Genomic DNA, 24845 nt, shown 5'->3' with positions numbered 1-24845 from the left:
GAGTGTCAGGCAGTGGTGTACCCACTTGAGTGTGCATATTATCATGCAAAAGGATGTGGCTGAAGTCCCTGGACCCTGCCTGCAGGGGAGATGCTTCACAAGTGGTGAAGCAGTGCTGTAGGTATCTATTTTCCTCTCTCCCTCTGAATCTTCCTCCTCCCTCTCAATTTCTCCTCTGTCTTGATCAAATGAAAAAGAAGGGGATAAAAGAATAAAGTTGAAAAAATATGTACATCTTGCAAAAAAAAAAAAAGCAATTTGAGAGTTTGAGGTTATCAATGAAAGCCTTGAGTAGCCCATAGTGACAAACCTGCCTACGCTACCCAGAGCAGTGAGATGCAGCCACCCCACCCCCACTGATGGGCTACTTCTCTTGACCCCACAGACTGAGACGATACACACCTGTGGATAAAGACATTGCTGAGACACCCTTCAAAGTAACTCCCACCCAGACGCAGAGTCTGCAGGTTATTTGACAGGAATTGCTGCCTTTGGTTGTTTTGCAGAGGCTGGTCATCAATGAGAAGCTGGAGTCTGAAAGAAAAAAGAAAAACAAAAATAAGAATGGCTGAAAGAGTCACCATGTGATTTACTTCCTAGCCTCAATCCAGACTCAGTATGTTTGAACTAAAAAACTTGCTAAGGCAGGCTTATTTTCAAAAAGTACTTAATATTTGTTATCCATTTCTCTGCATATATTTTAATAGAGGTAGTTATTCTAGGCATATAGAAAGTGTATCTGTCATAAATGGCAATAGTCATTGCTTACCATGTGTAGGTACTAGCACCCAGATGAAGAGACAGAACCAACCAGCGCCCAGGAACCTTGTGTCCTTTTCATCTCTAATCTTCCCCCACTCCAAGATTAACCTCTCTCCTGCTGACTGACCAGATACAGCTGAAATCTTTCATGAGTAATTTTGCTCAGCATTAGATTGTAAAGTTCATCAATATCTTTATAGGTAGGTATACATCTTTCTATCTCACCTCTCTGTCATACTTGAAGTACTCAGTTTTCAGTGTACCTCCATTTACTTATCTATCTAGCTGTTGAGCGGCTTATCTTTTTAAAAAAGACTTTATTAATTAATGAGAAAGACAGGAGGAGAGAAAGAACCAGACATACTCTGGCACATGTGCTACTGGGGTTTGAACTCAGGACCTCCTGCTTGAAAGTCCAGTGCTTAATCCACTGTACCACCTCCCAGACCACTGAATAACTTATTTTAAATGAGGAAATTATTGTAGATTTAGAAAGAAGGTGAAGAATTACTAGTAAAATAGTGTCAGCCTCAAGTATTAATGCTTTCTAAAAAGGGCATAAAGAAGTTCCATTAAACTAAAGAAAACAGGATTACACAGAAATGCCATTTCACTTACCCAGAATTGTCACCAATCACAGTTACATAATGCAGTGACCCATCCATGTACGTCCCTGAAGATCTAATAATTGGGCCACTGCTATCCTTGGTGCTCAGTTCAACATGACCATCTTCCAACGTGACCTGCAGGCTACTTGTCTGAAATGAGCATGCAATAGACTCATCAGTACAAGAAATTTAAACATAACAATTATGACTTTGTTGATTCTGGCTTTATGAGCAAAACCTAATACAAAACAGGATGCTTAAGTCTGGTGAAATAGCTCACATGCATAGTGTGCTGCTTTGTTATCTACATGAGCCAAGTTCAAGCCTGGCCCCCACAGCACCTGAGGAAGATTTAGTTCTCTGGTCTCTTTCACTCTTTATCTTTGTGTTTATCTAAATAACAATAACCAAAGGGGGAGAGAAACTAACATACTTAGATACAAATGTTTTTACTTTGCTATTTTGGTCAAAAGATTAGTATTGAATATCTTGACTCTATGTTTATACACAAGAAAAAGCCTAGGTGGGCCAGGGAACTAACATAGTGGTTACTAAAGAGTGATTCCTGAGGCAACTGGGCTCCTCAAATTTAAACCCTAGCACCACCATCAGCCAGAAGTGAGCAGTGCTCTGACTGAAAAAAAGAAAAATCTTAAGCAATATCTTCCAACAACGGATGAATTTTACAAAAGCAGGTGTTCAAACTACATTCATAAACCTATTTAATTTTATTCTTTCTGCTTCTGACCACCTTAAACGCTGTGTACTAAGTGCTCCCACTCTTGGTAGAGGAAAGGGTCAGGACTCAAATGAGCTAAGTCAGAACACTTTGCTTTCATAGAAAAGTAACTCTTGCAATGTAAGTCATCACCACACCAGCTGATTTTTCTCATGTTAAAGAGGATGTGTCTTCACTGAAGAAAATTTCTGTTGCTCTGATTTATAGAGACAGACAGGGAAAAGGGTTTTATTTTCTTGAAGATGGCAACTTGGAGACAACACCTGGTGTGAGCTCCAAAAAGAAGCATCTTACAACCTGGGACTTTGTGAAGAGAGTAGGTTATCTGTGAAAGGGTGAATAAGGGAGGGTCAGGGTAGCACCAAAAAAAGAGTCCTATAACACATGCTTGGGCTGGCAAACAGAGGTCAAAAGGACAAAGAAAGGAAAATCTTTGGCTTGAGTATTTCTGAACTCAACCCCTATCCCATAACTCCCAATGGGCTGGCCAGCCACTCCTAGCAGGCTTCCTGTGGAGCTATTTTCTTTACCAAGATTCCTGGTTCAGCAAGACTGTCATTCCAAGCTTTTTCCTTTTTGTTTTCCTTTTCCTTTTGAAGGGGGCTGGAGCTTTATTTGAATGCCAGAATACCTGACCAATAAGGGCCTCAGCCCTGCCTGGGAAAGACTAGATGGAGTTTTTTTTTTTTTTTTTTTTAACTTCTTATAATTGGTTGTCTTTGCTTGGGTTAGGAAGGGGACCAGGAGGCTGCATGTAGTTAATCTGGAGCGGTCCAAGCTACAGACTGACTGCTAGGATTTTTTACTCTATTTTATTTTACTATTACTATCACTATCATGATATATGCGTGTCCCTTTTCCCTCCTTTTCAAGTTGACCAAAATTAACTGTTGTTGTTTTTTACATTGATAGGTGACTGGATGTCACTGGGTGTTCCACTGTGGGAAGAACTTGTTTCTCTCTCCCTCTTCCCTCCACCCTCCTTTTCTCTCTCCTCCTAGTTAATTTTAAAAAACAAATTTCTTTCCTTTCACTGCTCTTTTTTTTTCTTCTTCTTCTTCCTTCTTTTGCTTTCTGAATTCACTGACACTTGTTTGTGGGAGAAATCTGACTCAGAGTGGTCTCCCTTTCTCTCTTTCTAGCTCTCTTTTCTACTTTCATTTCTCCTCTTGCTATCCTTAGAATTTATAGTGGACAGTAGATTTGCATAATTATCTATTCTTGCTTTGACTTTTTTCCTTTCTCTTCTTTTTCTTTTGTTTTTGTTTTCTCAGACTGGAGATGTTGTTTGGCTAATTGGTATTGCTTGAACTGCATCAATCCTTGCTTCAGCTGCTATTGTTGCAATTTCTGAGGTTTGTGACTGCATTTGTAAAGACTTTAGTATAGCGTGACTTGTACTCAAAACATAACTGACAAATGATGGAACAGAAATATACAAACTACATCAATAAAAAAAAAGATTAAACCAAGAGCAAATAAAACTGTTATCACAATGAATCAGGACAGGAGCCCAGAAGAAACTCCAAATCAGTCAGAAGTAACCATAGATAAGAAAAGTATGCAAGCAATGATAAACCAAATAATCACAGAAATGAAGACAACTATGGAGGGAAGGGCTATCAGAAATAGGGAAACAACAGATGAGACTCTCAAGGAAAATACTAGCTACCTCAAGGTAATTAGAGAACTGAAGGCTGAAATATCTGATCTAAAGGCCAATTAGCAGAATAAGCTAATAATTGAACTGAACGGAAGAAGGAAGCTGAGGGAAGGGAAAGCAGATTAACAGAAGCACAAAACAGAATTAGCTAGACAAAGGGTGAGCTATAGAACACTAAGAAAGAGGTAAAAGAGCTAAAAAGGAGATCGAGAGACAATGGAAACAACAACAACAGAGACATATGTGATGATTTCAAAAGAAGTAACATTCATATAATTAGCCTACCAGAGGAAGAAAGAGAGGAAGGGGAAGTAAAAATCCTACAGGAAATAATAGAAGAAAACTTCCCAGCCCTAAACAACAAAACGGACAGTAAGGCTTCAAGAGGCCCAGAGAGTCCCAAACAGAATCAACCCAGATCTGAAGACACCAAGACAGATCATTGTTACAATGAAAAGAAGTAAGGATAAAGAAAGGATCCTAAAGCTGCAAGAGAAAAGCAAAATGTCACATCTAGGGGAAAACCCATAAGGTTATCAGTAGACTTCTCCATTCAAACTCTCAAAGCCTGAAGAGAATGGCAAGATATCTATCAAGCCCTCAATAAAAAAGGGTTTCAACCAAGAATAATATATGCAGCTAGAGTTTTATTCAAACTAGATGGAGGGATCAAAACCTTCTCAGACAGGCAACAGTTAAAGGAAGCAACAATCACCAAGCTTGCCCTGAAAAAGGTTTTAAAAGACCTCTTATAAACAAGAACATATCCATAATGCTTGCCATATACCAGAGCAAATAAAAATTGTTGAATAATGGCATTGCAATACTTAAATCCATAATATAAGTAAATGCCAATGGCTTAAACTCACCTGTTAAAAAGCACATAGTGGGAGGATGGATCAGAAAACACAACACAACCATATGCTGTTTGTAAGAGTTCTACCTGACCCAACAAGACAACACAGACTTAAAGTGAAAGGATGGAAAACTATCATACAGGCTTATAGACTACACAAAAAGGCAGGAACAGCCATTCTCTTCTCTGACACAATAGACTTTAAAATAAATAAAGTAATAAAAGATAGGCAAGGCCATTGCATAATGATGAGAGGTTCAATCAACCAAGAAGATTTAACAATTATTAACATCTTTGTACCCAGTGAGGGACCATCTAAATACATCAAACACCTACTGAAAGAATTATAAGAATACATCAATAGTAATACAATAATGGTGGGAGACTTCAACACCCAACTCTCACACTTAAGACAGATCAACTAAGCAGAGAATCTACAATGAAACAAGAGAATTAAACAAAGAGATGGACAGACTATGCCTCCTGGACATTTTGAGAGTTCTTCACCTCCCAAAACTTGAATACATATTCTTTTCAAATTCACACAGCACATCCTCAAGGATAGACCACTTATTAGGCCACAAAGATAGTATCAACAAACACAAGAACACTGAAATCATTCCAAGTATCTTTTCAAAACACAGCAGAATAAAGCTAACATTCAACAACAAACAGAACATTACTAAAAGTCACAAAATTTGGAAACTCAACAACATGCTGCTTTAGAATCGCTGTGTCAAAGAGGCACTCAAACAAGAAATTCAAATGTTCCTGGAAACAAATGAAGATGAAGACACAGCTATTAAAATATTTGGGACACAGCTAAAGCAGTACTGAAAGGGAAACTCACAGCCATACAATCACACACTAGAGAAGAAGAAAAAGGTCAAATAGCCATACTTACTGCATGCCTTAAGGACTTAGAGGAAGAGGAACAAAGGAACCCTAAAGCAACCAGATGGACAAAAATCACAAAATTAGAGCAGAAATAAACAACATTGAAAATAAGAGAACAATACAAAAGATCAATTAAGCCAAAAGTGGGTTCTTTGAAAAATTAAACAAGATTGACAAACCCTTAGTCAGACTCAATAAAAAAAAAGGGAGAAGACTCAAATACATAGAATTGTAAACAATAGAGGAGGTATCACAACTGGCATGGTAGAAATCCAAAAATCATGAGAAACATCTATGAAGAACTATACGCCATCAAGCTAGAGAATCTGGAAGAAATGAAAGAGTTCCTAGAAAAATATGCTCTTCCAAAACTAAACCAAGAAGAACTACAAAACCTAAATGCACCAATCACATACAAAGCAATCAAAACAGCTATTAAGAATCTTCCTAACACAAATGAATTCCACAAAACCTTCAGGAAGCAGCTAATACCTATACTTCTAAAGCTCTTCCACAAGATTGAAGAAACAGGAACACTACCTTCCACCTTCTATGAAGCGAACATCACCCTGATACCAAAAGCAAATAGAGACAAAACGAAAAAGGAAAACTACAGACCAATATCTCTGATGAACATAGATGCCAAAATATTAAACAAGATCTTAGCCAACTGGATACAGCAGTATATCAAAAAGATTGTTCATCATGACCAAGTGGGATTTATCCCAGGAATGCAAGGCTGGTTCTATATACCAATATATACTAAGTCAATTAATAACATTCACCACATCAATAAAAGCAAAACCAAAAACCACATGATTATCTCAATAGATGCAGAGAAAGCCTTTGACAAAATCCAACGCCCATTCAAGCTCAAAACTCTACAAAAGATGGAATAGATGGGAAACTCCTCAAGATAGTGGAGTCCATATACAACAAACCTATAGTCAACATCATACTTAATGGACAGAAGCTGAAAGCATTCCCCCTCAGATCAGAGTTAGACAGGGCTGTCCATTATCACCATTACTCTTCAACATAGTATTGGAAGTTCTTACCATAGCAATCAAGCAAGAAAAAAGAATCAAAGGAATATAGATTGGAAGGGAAGAAGTCAAGCTCTCACTATTTACAGATATATATGACAGTATACATAGAAAAACCTAAAGAATCCAGTAGAAAGCTACTAGAAGTTATTAGGCAATATAGCAAGGTGTCAGGCTACAAAATCAATGTACAAAAATCAGTGGCATTTCTTTATGCAAACACTAAATTCGAAGAAGAGGATATCCAGAAATCACTCCCATTCACTGTTGCAGCAAAATCAATAAAACACTGAGGAATAAACCTGACCAAAGAAGTGAAAAACTTGTATACCGAAAACTATGAGTCACTATTCAAGGAAATAGAAAATGATACCAAGAAATGGAAAGACATCCCATGCTCATGGATTGGAAGAATTAATATCATCAAAATGAATTTTATCCCCAGAGCCATATAGAAATTTAATGCGATATCCATCAAAGTTCCACCAAGTTTCTTTAAGAGAACAAAAAAAAAAAATTACAGTCATTTATCTGGAACCAGAAAACACCTAGAATCACCAAAACAATCTTGAGGAAAAGAAACAGAAATGGGGGCATCACACTCCCAGATCTAAAACTTTATTTTTTCTTAGTCTCCAGATACATTGTCCAACTAACTGCTGCCATAAAGTAAATCAGAACAGCTACCTTTTCTGGAGTTAAACTGAATAGCAGGAGTGCCTTTGTTTTCCCTTTAAATAAAACTTTAAGCTAAATTACTACTTTTAAATATTGCAGTTACCTTAACCCTTAATTTTTTTTTACTTAAAATGAAGACTAATGAGCTTATGAATATACACAAATTTAGTTTTATATACTACAATTTACTTAACATTACACATTACAGAACTAACACACACAAACACACACACACAGACACACACACAGACACACACAGACACACACAGACACACACACACACACACACACTCTACAGCCTGATCTTCTACAGGACTTAGCCCAGGATAGGAAATATTTCCATGGCGGAAATTAGGATTTACCATGTGATGACTGATAGAAGGCCAAACTAATTTAGCTCCAAAGTCTCTTTTTTATGTTCTTCTTTACTTTTATTTGACAACAAGGTTTCATTGGGGCACTGCATCTACACAATTCCACTATTGTCAGTGAACTCTTTTATTATTTTTTCAGATATATAGACAAGCAGACAGACAGACAGATAGACAGACACCACAGCACTTCTTTACTGCTTGTGAGCATCTTTGCATGGTGCTCTCACATGGTTGCAGTGGACCTGAACCTGGGTCCTTGTGCATTACAGTGGGCACTCTGTCAGGTGAGCTATCTCCAGGCCCCATTGCTTTTTCTTACTTTTTGTATCGTGGTTGCTATTGGGGCTCAATATAAACATGATTCCATCACTGTTTCCCAGTGGCATATATATATATATATATGTATAAACACATAGGCCCCTTGGAATATACCTAAAACATACTAGCTTTTTCTAAAACAGAGACCCCAAATCTTCACCTGTAATATTCTTGTCTTTAGGTTCATGACTAGTCAACAATTTATTATGCCTTATATCTTAACTCTTTTCAGCCACCAGATTCTAGACGTTATCATGATGCCAACCTGACTTTGCTGGGCAGACAACCCCACAAATGTGTCCTGGAGCCCCACCTCCCCAAAGCCCTGCTCTACTAGGTAAAGAGAGGTTGAGAGTATGGATACAATACTCCAATGCCCATGTTCAATAGGGAAGCAATTACAGAAGTCAGACTCCCCCCCTTCTCCACCCCATGACAATCCTGGGTCCATGCTCCCAGAGGGATAAAGAATAGGGAAGATATCAAGGGAGGGGATGGATATGAAGCTCTGGGGGTAGAAATTGTATGGAGTTGTACCCCTCTTATCCTATGGTCTTGTCAATACTTCCATTTTATAAATTAATTTTAAAAGGTATATAAACTATTCTAGAGGATTAAAAAAAAGACAAACAAAAGTAAATAGAGAGGAAGAGAGGCAGAGAGAGATACAGCATGAGCAACATCTGCAACACTGCTTTACTGCCTGTGAAACTTCCTACCCTCAACCCCAGATGGGGACCCACATGGGGACTGGGGCAAGAACCAGTGTCTTTGTGTGTGCTGCCCTCCTTTGACTCTATTGCTTTTGACATTAACCTGCAAGTCAAGTTTTTTTTTAAGATACTCTATTTTTTAAAAAAAAATTTACATATTTATTCTCTTTTGTTGCCATTGTTTTATTGTTGTAGTTATTATCATTGTTGGATAAGACAGAGAGAAATAGAGAGAGGAGGGGAAGACAGAAGGGAGAGAGAAAGATAGACACCTGCAGACCTGCTTCACCACCTGTGAAGCAACTCCCCTGCAGGTGGGGAACCAGGGGCTTGAACTGGGATCCTTACGTCAGTCCTTGCTCTTTGCACCACCTGTGCTTAACATGCTGCGCTACCGCCTGACTCCAGCGAGTTAAGTTTAAGCATTGTTTAACACTTGTGCAATATTTCATACCTTTGTCTGATGATTCAGTAGTATGCCACTGGGTTCAAAGGTCTGAAAGCCAAAGGAGGCCTGGAAGGAGTCAGACAATGGGTAGCCCAGATTGGTGAAACTCAGCTGTCCTCCCCTGGAGAATGAAGCAGTTCGCACGAGCTGAAATACAAACATAGAATCAATTACTGCACTGTAATGTTTCATAACTGAAACAGTGTCTTGTGTCACTTTACCTGAACTGACTGATATAATTCGGTTAAAAAAAAAAAAACCTTGGCTCCCTACCTGCACGGGGGGGTCGCTTCACAGGTGGTGAAGCAGGTATGCAGGTGTCTGTCTCTCCTCCTCTCTATCTTCTCCTCCTCTCCCCATTTCTCTCTGTCCTATCTAACAACAAACAATAACAACAACAATAACAATTACAACAATAAAAAAACAAGGACAACAAAGGGAAAATAAATAAATAAATAAAACTAAAAAATCTTTAAAAAATAGTTTGCTTTTCTGCACAACAGCTTACCAATTAGCTATTAATTTTTTCTCTGTAAGTATATATAATATGTGTGTGTGTATGGCTGCCATTTTAATTTTCCTATAAATCTAATGTGAAAACTTGAAGAGGTTTTCTTCAAACACAGAGTATACAATATACCAGTTTTCTAGACTGTGTGCACCAAAAAAGAAAAAAAAGAAAAAAGCTGCTGGGCTAGTGAATACTAGACAGGTTGGTTGAGAACATTCTTTTGTCAGATTTTGAACTTTTTACTCACCTTCCAGTCTTCTGAGCACTTTTTCGTTACTCCCACAGTATCGTTCAACCTAACAACACCACTAGTTTTCTTTAGATTTTTCATGCAGCCTCGAAAAGCAGGTGTAGAAATGTTAAACCTGATTTAGAAAACGAAGAGGGGAGAGAAGGACCATATCAGATTTGCCTGAGAATTGGTGCTGAAATAGCATTTCTCAACCATAAACAAGTGCATATTTCATGCTTGTCTGTTCTCAAGGGGTTTTTCTAACACTGGCAAATGATTCTGCATTCTCATATTTTAAACTGACCAGAACAGTGTACACAGGAGCTACTAGTACCCTCCAAAGGCACACAGAGAGACAAAAGATGCATGATGTCTATAACTACTCCCTTCTTGTTTTGTTTACTTTAAAGTTAAACAATGTCAGCTCAGAAAAAAATAAGTTGCTACTTTTGGGGTCTAGTCAACTGGAAAATGTGGGTATGATATTTAGTTGATACCAAGCTGGAACAATGAAAACTATTGTCCAGGCTCATGTGCTGTATCCACCACATCTTAACTGTGATATGAGCAGGGGGTTGTGGTGAAGATTAAGCTGGTGTACAGGAAGTGCCTGAAACTGTGCAGAATACATGGTCCTGGTGTTCAGGAGATGTTTCTTCGAGACATGGTGGTGTTGCCCTACTGTGAAGGTTCTGGAGTTCCATTGGATGGGTTCAAGTACTGTCGATGCTGCTTGAGCTGATGACTTCTGTGTTTGTTTCCTCACTTATACAATGGGTTTGCTATAAACTTAAATGACTAAGTACATGTAACATGCTGAAATGGTGCAGAGCAAGGATTCATTGTGAAGTAGATCAGTCAGAAGTATCCATATGATACTGCAAACATTATGAGAACATTGGAAGCATTTCTTCCTATGTGGTTGCCTTAGCATTTCCTCTCTGATTTGAATTTTGGATCTGTCTAGAATTAAAATCTCATAGAAAACACATGAACCGACTGGACTCCAGACTAATAATTGTAATTCCTAAACAAAGGATGTACTAAGAAAAACTCAAAGCAAATTTTATTATAAGTTCCTAAGGCAGATCATTTTTTTAAATGAAAAGGTGTCTGCATTCATTTTTTACTCAATTCATTATACACAGCTGAGATGCATGTAATAGGCATAAAATTAAATTTCATTAAAAGGGAGAAGTGAATCCTCCCTGGCATTGCAGTCTGAGCTTAATTATTTTATAAAATAGCCTTCTGCCTCAGAAGAGAAGGAAAGTTCATATGTTAATTTCTGGAGCTTGTCTGTTTATACATATATTTGATCTATTCTCTCCTGGGTTCTTTCTTTACTGAAGTTTTTGATGGCTCCTTACTGGGTCTTTCAAGATCTTCTGTTCCCCAACTTCCCACACCAGCTCCAAGTAGAGTCCTTGCTCTATGTCTTAGGACACTCTAGTACTTTGAAAAGTTGTACTTTCTCTACCTCTCAACTCTTTACCTGCATTGACTGTTCATATCTTCCAGGTCCTAGCCACCAATCCCTTTCCTGATGTCCCCAGTTGGAATAGAGATTCTCCTTACTCCCTTGATGCCCTGAAGTTCCCCTTCTGCAATACTGGTTATACTCAACTGTCTCCATTCTGCTTCACTAAGGTTTTTCCTGTTCACAGTTGCACCAACACCCATCACACCACCTGCTGTCACAAGCTACTCATTGAGTACTTGTGTGGTTAACAAATAATAATCTAAGATGCATGCAATAGTACCTACTCAGTTAAGTTCTTCTATTTTTATTCCATGGAATAAAATTAAAATAAAATGGAATGAAATCAAAATTATTGACCATAACTAGCTAGTCACAGTTGAACTGCTATTTAATATTGATGATACTGATATTAATATCACCACTACAGTTCTCAATTTCTTCATTAACATTCAAGTGAAGATCCAGGTAGTCATTCAACTGGTGGAGTGCATACATTATAACACACAAGGATCAAAGTTCAAGCCTCTGACCCCCACTTGCAAGGGGGATATTTCACAAGTGGTAGAGCAGTGCTGCATGTGTCCCCTCCTTCTCTCTGTCTCTTCATACCACTCTATCCCTCTGTCTCTCAACTTCTATTTAAAAAAGAGCAGATGGCCACCAGGAGCAGTGGACTTGTCTTGGCATCAAATCCCAGTAATAACCTTCATGCCAAAGGAAGAAAAAAAATAAAATGATTTGCAAGGTCCTTTCCAGTTCAAATAATCTAAGGAAAAAAAGACAGTCAGCTGCAAACTCTATTAGTGTTAAGATTTATTGCCTCCCTTTTGGTCTTTAGGGGCCACTCGACAACTTTAAAACAAATATTAGTGCCTCCTCAACATGGAGGCCCTATAAGAATTCCAGTAAAAAGGAGGGAGCTGGGTGGTGATGCACCCAGTTGGGCTTACACATTGCCATGTGTAAGGACCAGGAGTTGGAGCACTTGCAGGAGGGTGGGGAGGTGGTTGCTTAACAAGCAATGAAGCAGGTCTACAGGTGTCTATCTTTCTCTCTCCCTCTCTCTCTCCCCCCTGTCCCTCTCAATTTCTCTCTGTCCTATCAAATAAAGTAGAAAGAAAGAAAAAAGGAAAAAATGACTGCCAGGAGTGGTAGATTCATAGTGTCAACACTGAGCCCCTGGTGGCAAATATATATACATATGATTCCTTTGTATCATTTTTTCCTGTAACTTTTTTATTGAGGGGGTTAATACTTTGCAGTGGAGTCATTGTCACATGAGTATAATTTAATTATGGACCAGACCCTCAGAGTTCTCTTCTACCCCTACCACCCACCTCCTTCCCCAGAGTTCCTTTCTCTGATGCTATACACCATGCCCAGTTCACACTTCACTTTGTTTTCTCCCTCCCTGCCCCTATTTGTTAAGCCTCGCAGGTAAGTGAGATGATTCAGTATTTGTCCTCTTTTTGGCTTATCTCATTCAACACGATGTCTTCTAGTTCCATCCAAGATGACACAACAGAGACAACTTCACAGTTTTCAACAGTAGTATTCCATCATGCATATAAACCAGTTTTTACCTTCTTATTTTTTGTAAATCTTACCTTTCCCTGATTGAGATTGGAATTCCTCCCAAATAGTAAGTGTTGAAATCAAACATTTCACCATCAACTGTAATGGTTTCCTTATGCACATTTATCCTCATAACTTTCTGGAGTTTTCCAATTTTGATCAGAATCTGAAATAAATGAGACATGAGTTATCAAGAAATGGGAAAGGAAAGAATCCTATTCTCAGGGGCTCAAGGTTATTTTGATTTTGTCTTCCTTTAGACTCATTTATATACATTGTAGGATGACTTATGCAGTAGGATTTTTGGATAAAATTATAGCTTTGGGACTTCCGGGAGGCACGGCCATGGAATGACAGGAATCAAATCATCTCTCCTCACAAAACATCAAATAAATACAACAAGAGAGCCAATAGGAGTCATAAGCCACAGCTGAGGGTTCTGCAACCTCAGGTGGTTGCCTGTATGTGGATGGGGAAAAAGGGGGCTTGGGTTGAGGAACAGGAAAGTCAGGTCAGAGCTCTGGGTAGCAAGGTGCTGAGCTGTGCCATTTTGGTGATTTCACTTTAAGTGCAACACTCAGTTGTTCTGCCAGAAGAAAAGAGAAAGGGGCTTAAAACCTCTCAATCATTGATGCAGTGGAGGCATAAAAACCTTCTCAGACAAGCAACAGTTGAAGGAATCAACTATCACCAAGCCTGCCCTGAAAGAAGTTCTCAAAGGTCTCTTATATAAACAATCATAGCATCATAAATATGAAATATATCAGAACACTCTAAAATTTTAGAAAAATAGCATTAAAATATCTTCATTCTATAATATAAGTAAATGCCAATGGCCTGAATTCACCTATTAAAAGGCATAGAGTAGGAAGATGGATTAGAAAACACAACATAACCATATGCTGTCTGCAGGAATCCCACCTAACTCAACAAAACAAACACAGACTCAAAGTTAAAGGATGGAAAACTACCATAGAAGTCAATGGACCACAAAAAAAGGGGCAGGAACAGCTATTCTCAATCTGACTCAATAGACCTTAAAACAAGTAAAATTTTAAAAGATAGGGTGACATTACTTAAGGCTTAGAGGATCATTCAATCAAGAAGTTTTATTAGTGATTATTAATATCTATGCGCTCAAGGAGTGGTTATCTAAATACATCAAACACCTAATGAAAGGGCTACAGCAACACAGTAATAGAAGGAGATTTCAACATCCCTTGAATGTTAGACCAGAAACTATCAAATACTTAGAGGAAAATATTGGCAGTACTGCTTTCTAATTTTAAAGTCATCCTCAATGAAACAAATCCAATTTTAAAAAAAAGTTGACCAAAGCAGAACTTGGACAGGGATGGTGTACTACACCAAAGGACAGGACGCTGGGCTAGGCAGAAGTTGAAAAACAAGATCAGAACAGAAAACAATAAGCAGAACTTGGACTAGAGTTGGTCTATTGCACCAAAGTAAAAGACTCTGGGGTCAGGGAGAGGTCCTGGAATAAGATGGCAGAGGAGGACCTAGTGGGAGTTGTATTGTTGTGTGGAAATGTTATGCATGTACAAACTACTGTATTTTACTGTTGACTGTTAACCATTAATCCCCAATAAATAAATTAAAGATATATAGCTTTAAAGTATTTTAATAGAAATGTTTATATTTGAAATGAATTGCATTTTATATATGCCATGTCTCTATTATATATCTTATGCCCAAATGTTTGAATTTCAAAGGGTGTGTGCCTCATTTAATAATTATCTAGCCTTAAAAACTGTTCTGGGCACTGGCTTAATCTGAAAGTACATTTAGCAATTTCAGTAAACAGACTCTAAGGATATACCGTATGATCTTTGCCATCGTTTATAGTGCCTCTAAATCCTTTTTCTTTGGGTGGATCTGAATTCAGTTTGTAACGCAACATGAGACTGCCATCTTCAACATTTAGAGATATGAATTGATCCTAGAGTAAGAAAACAACGTAGATTAGGTCAAGACTCCAGTGTGGTTCCTAGAACTCAAGTTTCTCTCAAGTTATAAACTGCTCTCAGTTTCACTGCATCTTGTAAAAGGGACAACAATGCTGTAATATCCAACTCCTGGGAAAGACAGTATGACTAGATACTACACATCATGTTAAATATTATGGCAAACAAAAGGATACAATAAATACTATCACAAAATACAATAAAATCAACATCATGATTTTGCTTTATAGTGATCTATGTCAGCATGCAAAAAAGGTAAGGCTAAAAGATACTAACCATAAATATCATTAGTAAACATCACTGCTATTTTTTAGAAAGAGGTATGTTTGTAATTAAATCCTAGCCATGAACACAAATATTTTTCTCCAGCCCAGATCTATCTTTTCAGATATCTGTCCCTCTGATTATCTTACTGCTACTGCTTGACTGACTCACAGCTCAGTTTTGATCATCTCAAACAGAATTTAGGATCTCCAGCACTCCTACCTGCTGTTAAGTGTGTCACTCCATCCTTCACACTGTTCTCTGTATCCACTAATTATCTTGTTGAGCAGGTACATTTCTACTAGGAATCATTTTTGACCCTTCCCTTCCTTCCCCATCTAAACAAAGCTTGTCAATTTCACCATTTCTTAATTTCTCCTATTTCTTGCCACCCAGTGTCTCCCACAACTCCTTTGGCTGCAAAGCACAGCAATAAAGCACAGTGCCCCATTCTATCTGCCCCTTTTCTCAAGCTCACTATGCATCAAAAGTGGTCTTTTGAGAGTCGGGCTATAGTGCAGCAGGTTAAGCTTATGTGGCGCAAAGCGCAAGGACGCAAGGACTGGAGGAAGGATCCTACTTCAAGCCCCCAGCTTCCCACCTGCAGGGGAGTTGCTTCACAAGCTGTGAAGCAGGTCTGCAGGTGTCTATCTTTCTCTCTCCCTCTCTGCCTTCACTTACTCTCTCCATTTCTCTTTGTCCCAACCAACAACAATGACATCAATAACTACAACAATAAAACAAGGGCAACAAAAGGGAATAAATAAAAAATTTTTTTTTAAGAATTTATATAAACCCATCATCATCAAAACAGCATGGTACTAGAATAAAAATAGGCACACAGACCAGTGGAACAGAAGTGAAAGCCCAGAAATAAATCCCCACACCTATGGACATCTAATCTTTGATAAGGGGGCCCAAAGCATTAAATGGAAAAAGGAGGCTCTCTTCAATAAATGCTGCTGGAAAAACTGGGTTGTAACATGCAGAAGAATGAAATTGAACCACTTTATCTCACCAGAAACAAAAATCAACTCCAAATGGATCAAAGACCTAGATGTCAGACCAGAAACAATCAAATACTTAGAGGAAAACATTGGTAAAACAGTTTCCCACCTACACCTCAAGGACATCTTTGATGAATCAAACCCAATTGCAAGGAAGACTAAAGCAGAAACAAACCAATGGGACTACATCAAATTGAAAAGCTTCTGCACATCCAAAGAAACTATTCAACAAACAGAGAGACCCCTCACAGAATGGGAGAAGATCTTCACATGCCATATATCAGACAAGAAACTAATCATCAAAATATATAAAGAGCTCAGCAAACTTAGCACCAAAAAAGCAAATGACCCCATCCAAAAATGGGCAGAGGATATGAATAAAACATTCACTACAGAGGAGATCCAAAAGGCTAACAAACATGAAAAACTGCTCTAGGTCACTGATTGTCAGAGAAATGCAAATTAAGACAACACTAAGATACCACCTCACTCCTGTAAGAATGGCATACATCAAAAAGGACAGCAGTAACAAATGCTGGAGAGGTTGTGGGGACAGAGGAACCCTTTTACATTGCTGGTGGGAACGTAAATTGGTACAGCCTCTGTGGAGAGCAGTCTGGAAAACTCCCAGAAGGCTAGACATGGACCTTCCATATGATCCAGTAATTCCTCTCCTGGGGTTATACCCAAGGACTCCATAACACCCAACCAAAAAGAGGTGTGTACTCCTATGTTCATAGCAGCACAATTCATAATAGCTAAAACCTGGAAGCAACCCAGGTGCCCAACAACAGATGAGTGGCTGAGAAAGCTGTGGTATATATACACAATGGAATACTATGCAGCTATCAAGAACAATGAACCCACCTTCTCTGACCCATCTTGGACAGAGCTATATAAGGAATTATGTTAAGTGAGCTAAGTCAGAAAGATAAAGATAAGTATGGGATGATCCCACTCATCAACAGAAGTTGAGTAAGAAGATCTGAAAGGGAAACTAAAAGCAGGACCTGACCAAATTGTAAGTAGGGCATCAAAGTAAAAACCCTGTGGTGAGGGGTAGACATGCAGCTTCCTGGGACAGTGGGGGGGTGGGAATGGGTGGGAGGGATGGGTCACAGTCTTTTGGTGATGGGAATGGTGTTTATGTACACTCCTAGTAAAATGTAGTAATATAAATCACTAGTTAATTAATATGAGAGGGGGAAAATTAATTGTATGTCTAGAAGTTTTTCAAAACACAAACTGCATCTTTTCAATATATAGGCTGTGTAATTAATATGCAGACTCTCTCAAAAGCCTAGACGAAGTAGATCAGAAGCAACCAATAGCACAGCTATATACAAGATACTGGGTACTGTACAGCAAACCCTAACAAAAGAACTTTTCAAAGTTAACCCAATTAACAAATAATGTGATGATAACATTAACTATCCATTGTCTTTTTGAACCCTAAGACAGCAGGAACCTCACATCTCCACTATAGAGCCTCTACTTCCCCCAGTCCTGGAACCCTTGGATAGGCCCACTTTCCCGTATGCCTCTCCCAATCCATATCAAATAATATTGCATCTACCGATCAACCTAACCAACACAACGATTGCCACCTCAACATGCTTCAGCTCAGACTGTGTCCAGAGACTTCACATGTGGAATGACAACCCTTCAGCTTCATTACTCGGGTGAGACCTTTCCTTTCATAGTATACTCTAATTTCATCTCAGGTGGTTCACTTTCTAACAAAGTCCCAAAACCTAGATATACACCAGTTTCTGTGAGAGAGAGCATATGTTCACACGTATCCGTAAACTACTGCAAAATATATACCTGAAAGCAGAAGTACACTAGAGTTTGTAGTGAGTACCCCCCTAACACTTCCTCTCTACTATTCCAACCTTTGGGTCCATGATTGCTCAACAATTTGTTTGGCTTCGTATGTTAACTCTCTTTTCAGTCACCAGGTTCCAGATGCCATCAGGATGCTGGCCAGGCTTCCCTAGACTGAAGACCCCACCAGTGTGTCCTGGAGCTCTGCTTCCCCAGAGACCCACCCTACTAGGGAAAGAGAGAGGCAGACTGGGAGTATGGACCGACCAGTCAACGCCCATGTTCAGCAGGGAAGCAATTACAGAAGCCAGACCTTCTACCTTCTGCAACCCACAATGACCCTGGGTCCATGCTCCCAGAGGGATAGAGAATGGGAAAGCTATCAGGGGAGGGGGTGGGAAATGGAGATTGGGTGGTGGGAATTGTGTGGAATTGTACCCCTCCTACCCTATGGTTTTGTTAATTAATCCTTTCTTAAATAAAAAAGAAAAAAAAAGAAAAAAATCACTGCTTAAAAAATAAATAAAAAAAGAATTTAAAAAAAAGAGTGATTTTTTCAGAATACCCGTGTAAGCTCTCAGTAAAAAGCCCTAGCTTCTTAATAGATGCTGTGAGGCCCCGAGTACCCCTCTTAGTTCTTGCTTTCCCTTCCTTTCTGCTGCTCTTTCTTTCCTTCTTTCTTTCTCTTTCATTCTTTCTTTCCTTCCTCCCCTTCTTTCTTTTTCTCTCTTTACTTCCATCCCTCCTTCCTCTCTCTTTCTTCCTTTCTTTTTCTCAGTGAAGGGGGGTACATCAAAATTTCCTTCAATGTGGTGGGAGTTGTGTTTGAACCTGGGTTGCTCACATGGCAAAGCAGAACTCTATCCATGTGAGCTATTTCATCAGCCCCCAGTTCCTACTTGATTGTTCTCTGCACCCCAGTTCCTGCTTTTGACCTCCCTACCTCTGGGTCTCCTTTCTGTACCCCAAGAAGAAGATTACTCTCTGCCTTCTCCCTTTCAAGTGTTACCATGTTCTTGTCTCCAGTCTTAAATTAAACATCACTTGCTTAAGAAAGTCACTCCTGTCACACATCATTTCACCTCGAACTTCTCTAGTATGTTGTTTAGAGAGGAATGTTGAATTAAAGCTGAAACAAAGCATAACTCTGTTTAATATGTCTTCCCCTCTAGAATATAAGGTTCTTTTTTAAAACTTTATATTAGTTTTTAAAATATTTAAATTATTTATTGGATAGAAACAGAGGGAGGGAGGGAGTCGGGCAGTAGTGCAGCAGGTTAAGCGCACATGGCGCGAATCGCAAGGACCAGCCTAAGGATCCCAGTCCAAGCCCCCAGCTCCCCACTTGCAGGGGGGTTGCTTCACAGGCAGTGAAGCAGGTCTGCAGTTGTCTATATTTCTCTACTTCTCACTGTCTTCTTCTCCTCTCTCTATTTCTCTCTGTCCTGTCCAACAACAATGACATCAATAACAACAATAACTACAAGGACAATTAAAAATAAGGGCAACAAAAGGGAAAATGAATAAATATTAAAAAATAGAGGGAAGGGGAGATATAGAGGAAAAGAGACAGAGACACACCAGCAGCCCTGCTTTACCACTCGTGAGGCTTTTCCCCTGCAGATGAGGACTAGAATATAAGGTTCTTAAGGGCAGAAGCCATGTCTTGGCTGTGTTTCCACAGTGGTTGCTCTGAACTTGAGTCAGCCATTTCCTCTGTGAGAAGACAAACTGAGGAGTTTCTGTACAGGCCTTGAAGCTTTTTTCTCACAGGTCACTAATAGCAAGAAGGCCTTTCTATCTTTGAAGTCTATTGCCAGAATCCTTATCTAAAAGGGAAATTCTTTTAAGAGAATTCTTATCTGGAGCCTAAGCCTTAGCCTTGGGAGGCACTAAAGGTTTATCACATTCAAAACTAACAGAAAAATATAATTCCTTGAGAGTAATAAGTTATTATTTATCTGTTACCAGGTTGATTGCAAGGTGTGGTTAACTCCACTGTTACTGGCAGCCTTCCCCCCTGCCCCCATTTTTTTTCTTGCTAGAATGTAAGACAGAGAGAGAGGGAGAAAGAGACAAGATATAAGGAGAGACACTTGCAGCACTGCTCTAGCACTTGTAAAGTTTCTCCCCTGAGGTGGGGACTGCGGCTGGGGCCCTCACATATGGCAACATTGCATTCTACTAGGTGGACCATGACTTGGCCTCTGAGTCTTTCTGTTTAATAACAGCACTCTGCATAGCTTGTTCTTGTCCAGTTGCTGATGACATTTCACCAGCTTTATTCTAGGATAAGTAGTCTTTCTGGATTTAGTCTCCAATAACTTCACAATGTTGTAAAGAGACTTGTTTTGGAAAATAATTACCTTGCCCTGAAAATGTTTGTGTTTTTAAATTCTATTCATTTTTTAAAAGTTTATTTCTAAGGTAGAACTGATTCAGTCTTGTAATCAGTCACTAAAAGGGTCTAGAACAACCCAGAGAGAGGAGTTGGGCCAGTCCAGTGCCCCTACCCTGCAGATAGAAGTCACAACTATGTTTCATAGCAAACTTATGTTCACACAAAAGAATCCTTGGGGCTGATTCATATCTCTCCAGATAAACTACTTGTGAAATAACTACAGAAGCTCCTCTTTGGGGAAACTGTCAAATGATCATCTGTTGAATGTTATTTTGAGTATTTATAGACTAGTAGACACACAGAAAAGAGTTCTGCCAATATTTTCCTCTAAGTATCTGATAGTTTCTGGTCTAACTCTAAGTCCTTGATCCACTTGGAATTTAGCTTTTGTGTTTGGTGATATATACTGGTTCAACTTCATTCTTCTGCATGTTTCAACCCAATTTTTTTCTAATACAATTTGTTTAAGAGATCCTGCTTTCCCCATTGACTATTCTGGGTACCTTTGTCAAAGATTAGATGTCCATAGGTGTGGGGGCTTACTTCTGGGCTCTCAATTATATTTCACTGGTCAGCATGTCTATGCATGTTCCACTACCAAGTAGTTTTGATGACAATGGCTCTATATACAATTTGAGATCTGGTAGTGTGATGCCTCCAGTTCTGTTCTTTCTTCTCAATATTGCTTTGGCAATTCTAGGTCTTTTCTGATTCCAGATAAACAATTGTAGCATTTGTTCTATTCTCCTAAAAAATGTGGTTGGAATCTTGATGGGGATTGCATTAAATTTGTATATGGCTCTTTCCCTTTTTTTCTTCAGTTGAGAAGAAGTCAAACTCTCACTATTTGCAGATGATATGATAGTATACACAGAAAAACCTAAATAATCTAGCAGGAAGCTTTTGGAAATTATCAGGCAATACAGTAAGATGACAGGCTACAAAATTAACATACAAAAGCCAGTGGCATTTCTCTATGTAAACACCAAGTTAGAAGAAGAAGAAATCTAGAAATAAATTCCTTTTACCATAGCAACAAAACAATAAAATATCTAGGAATAAACATAATAAACTAATAGACATAAGAATATCTGCTTGAGTTCCGGAGGCAGGGTTACAGAGCAGCAGCAGCTGTTTCTCTCCTCTCCTCCTCCAGGTCAACTAGGAATACCAAAGGAGATCACCTGGGACAGCAACAAGACAGGACTAGAATGACTTCAGGAACCCATCAAATCAGCAGTGAGTGCAAACATGTGTGGCTCATAGACAGAGAGGAGCCTAAGGAGAGGTTGAGCGGCTGGTAACAGTCCGGCAATTTACCCAGTGAAGCACCACCTCCAGTCTGTTCTACCAACAAAAAGACTGCTTAAGGGGGGAGAGGACTCTCCTAAGACTCACCAAATGTAATTGTGAGTCTCCACTGCTTCTGCCCTCAGAGGCTGGAGCAGCAGGGGGGAGGCCATGTGTTAACAACTGGAAGCACAGAACTGACCAGGAAATTCAGGAGAAGATTTATACCCTGGTGGCCTAGCAGTGGGGCTATATAGTGGGAGCCTTTCCACATTGTTCTCCCGATGAGGATATGGTGAATAATTGCCTCAGAACCTACAAACTATAAATGGTATTTGTTTAGAAACTCACAGGGACCAGCAGTGCTACCCAGCTTGGCTAGGAAGCTGAATTGAGCTCAGAGCTTTGAGGTGTGAGAGTCTCTTTGCATAACAACTGTGATATCTCTCCCCCACCCTGCTTTATCTCTTGGTCAGGAGTGACTGATTAAGTTAAGAAGCCTACTTATAGTTTAAAAGCCCTCAGGCTCACATAGCCTACAGGGAAGAAAAAAAAAAGAGGCTTGAACAGTCACTGTGCTCCAACTCAGGGACTGAAATAATATTGTAACAACTGTTAATTTAGACAACTGTGAACTCTTTAGGTACCTTACTTAGACATAAGTCAAGAATGACCAGTAATTTGAAAAGTACTGAGAGTGGGACCTAAAAACATACTATATAGAATGGATAAACCAACAAAAAGAAATACTGGACAAATGAACCAGGATAAAAGTCCAGTTAAAAGCCCCCCAAAGGTAGAAACACAGTAAAATGAGATCAACATCCAAACGCTAGCTAAGGCATTAGTCACAGGATAAAAGAGTTTCAAAGAATTATCATCAGAAATGCAGAAACAAATGAGTCTCTAAAAGAAATCAATAACTATATTGAGGTAATTAGAGAACTAAAAGCTGAAATAGCTGAGCCAAGAGCACAACTAGCTGAATAAGCTAATACAGTATCAGAACAAGGTAACAAAATAGTGGAGCTACAGAAAACAACAGAGGGGAGAGAGAATAGAATAAATTAGGCTGAAAATAGAATTAGCAAGATTGAGGATGAATTAGATAAAACTAAAAAAAAGCAAGAGATCTCAAAAGAGATTAAGAGATACTTAAAACAACAGAGACACATGGGATGACTTCAAAAGAAATAATATATATATTATAGGCATACCAGAGGAAGAAAGAGAGGGAAGGGAAGAATACATACTACAGGACATAATAGATGAGAACTTCACTAGTCTAGACAACAAAATAGACATAAAGATTCAAGAAGCCCAGAGGGTCACAGACAGAATTAACCCAGACTTAAAGTCACCAAAACACATCCTATTTAAAATGTAAAGAATAAGGATAAAGAAAGGATCCTGAAGGCTACAAGAGAAAAACAGAGTCACTTACAGAGGAAAACCCATAAGATTAGCAGCAGACTTTTCCATGAAAACCCTATAGGTCAGAAGAGAATGGCAAGAAATCTATAGAGTGTTCAATGAGAAAGGCTTTCAACCTAGACTACTGTATCCTGCTAGACTGTCATTCAGACTAGATGGAGGCATAAAAACCTTCTCAGACAAGCAACAGCTGAAAGAACAAACTATTACCAAGCCTGCCCTGAAAGAAGTTCTGAAAGGTCTCCTATAAACAATCAGATCACCATAAACATGCCATATCAGAACACTCTAAAAATCTACAAGAATGGCATTAAAATATCTTCAATCTATAATATCAATAAATGTCAATGGCCTGAATTCACCTATTAAAAGGCACAGAGTGGGAAGATGGATCAGAAAACACATCCAGTAATATGCTGTCTGCAGGAAACCCACCTACTTCAACAAGACAAACACAGACTCAAAGTGATAGGATGGAAAACTATCATACATGCCATTGGCCCACAAAAAAGGGCAGGAACAGCTATTCTCAAATCTGAAATGATAGACTTTAAAATAAATAAACTTAAAAAAGATAGGAATGGACATTATTTAATGCTCAGAGGATAAATCAAAAGGATTTAACTTATTAACATTTATGGGCCCAAGGTGAAGCCATGGAAATATATCAAACATCTACTGAAAGAGTTATAGCAATATATTAACAGCAACACAGTAATAGTAGGGTGTTGGAGAATGGGCCCACTGTCCTGTCCTGTAAAGTTGAGGCCACTGTTTCCATGAGGTTGAGGGACTTGACCCCCAACTCTCCCTTTAGGTCAAGACAAGGTAAGGTTCCCCTGGTCACTGGAATTTATGATGTTTGGAACCCCAGACATGGGCACCTTTTTACATATGCCACTTCCCCCTTCCTTTTTAATTAAAAGCCATGGATTATTGTGTTAAACTTAAAACCATGAGCAAACATCCTGAATGCTCAGCTGACCCCCCATTTCCCTCTACCCTGCTGCTCTAAAGTGCCTGCAATTTATCTCCAGAAAAATGTACATTATAAAGCTTATGATCAAACAGTGTACTGGTCATATGTAACTATGCATTGCATTGCTCAGTGTTTGGGTTATTGGATAGGGAGCTAAATGAGGAGATATATAAACTAGAACTAGTGGACATTTTCAGAGTCATTCACCCCAAGAAACTGGAATACACATTCTACTCAAGTCCACATGGGTCATTCTCAAGAATATGGTAGGCCATAAAGGCAGCATCAGCAAATTCAAGAGCATTGAAATCATCCCAGGCATCTTCTTAGACCACAGTGGAATTAAACTAACATTTAACAATCAACAAAAGATTAGTAGTAGTCCCAAAATGTGGGAGCTCAACAGTACACTAATTAACAACTACCAGATCAAAGAGCAATAAAGGAAGAAATCAAAATGTTTTGAGAGTTCAGTGAATTTGAAAACACAAGCTATCAACATATTTGGGACAAAGCTAAGGCAGTACTGAGAGGGAAGTTCATAACCATACAAGCACACATTAGGAAACAAGAAAAAGCACAAATAAACAACCTGATTGCACAGCTTAAAGACCTAGAAGAAGAACAAAGGAACCCTAAAGCAACCAGAAGGACAGAAATCATCAAAGGTAGGGCATAAATAAATAATACTGGAAATAAGAAAACCATACAAAAGATCAATGAAAGTAAGTGTTCGTTCTTTGAAAGAGTGAAGA

General features: G+C 38.9%; 1 protein-coding gene across 1 annotated transcript in view; it reads right to left on the bottom strand.

The window, feature by feature from the left end:
- Positions 1 to 138: 138 nt before the first annotated feature.
- Positions 139 to 24845, bottom strand: part of LOC103125571 (laminin subunit alpha-3) — a 77796-nt gene continuing 53089 nt past the window's right edge. The window contains exons 24-29 of the mRNA XM_060184847.1: positions 14744 to 14863; positions 12936 to 13069; positions 9861 to 9978; positions 9109 to 9249; positions 1381 to 1520; positions 139 to 534 (exon numbers count right to left, since the gene is read on the bottom strand). Of these exons, the coding sequence (XP_060040830.1) occupies positions 315 to 534; positions 1381 to 1520; positions 9109 to 9249; positions 9861 to 9978; positions 12936 to 13069; positions 14744 to 14863 (873 nt within the window). The 3' untranslated portion in view covers positions 139 to 314. The remainder of the gene's footprint in view (positions 535 to 1380; positions 1521 to 9108; positions 9250 to 9860; positions 9979 to 12935; positions 13070 to 14743; positions 14864 to 24845) is intronic.

Source organism: Erinaceus europaeus, unplaced genomic scaffold (genome assembly GCF_950295315.1).
Source record: "Erinaceus europaeus unplaced genomic scaffold, mEriEur2.1 scaffold_554, whole genome shotgun sequence".
NCBI classification, from domain to species: Eukaryota; Metazoa; Chordata; class Mammalia; order Eulipotyphla; family Erinaceidae; genus Erinaceus; species Erinaceus europaeus.
Note: the sequence above shows the minus strand (reverse complement) of the source record. Positions and strands in the feature narration are given on the sequence as shown.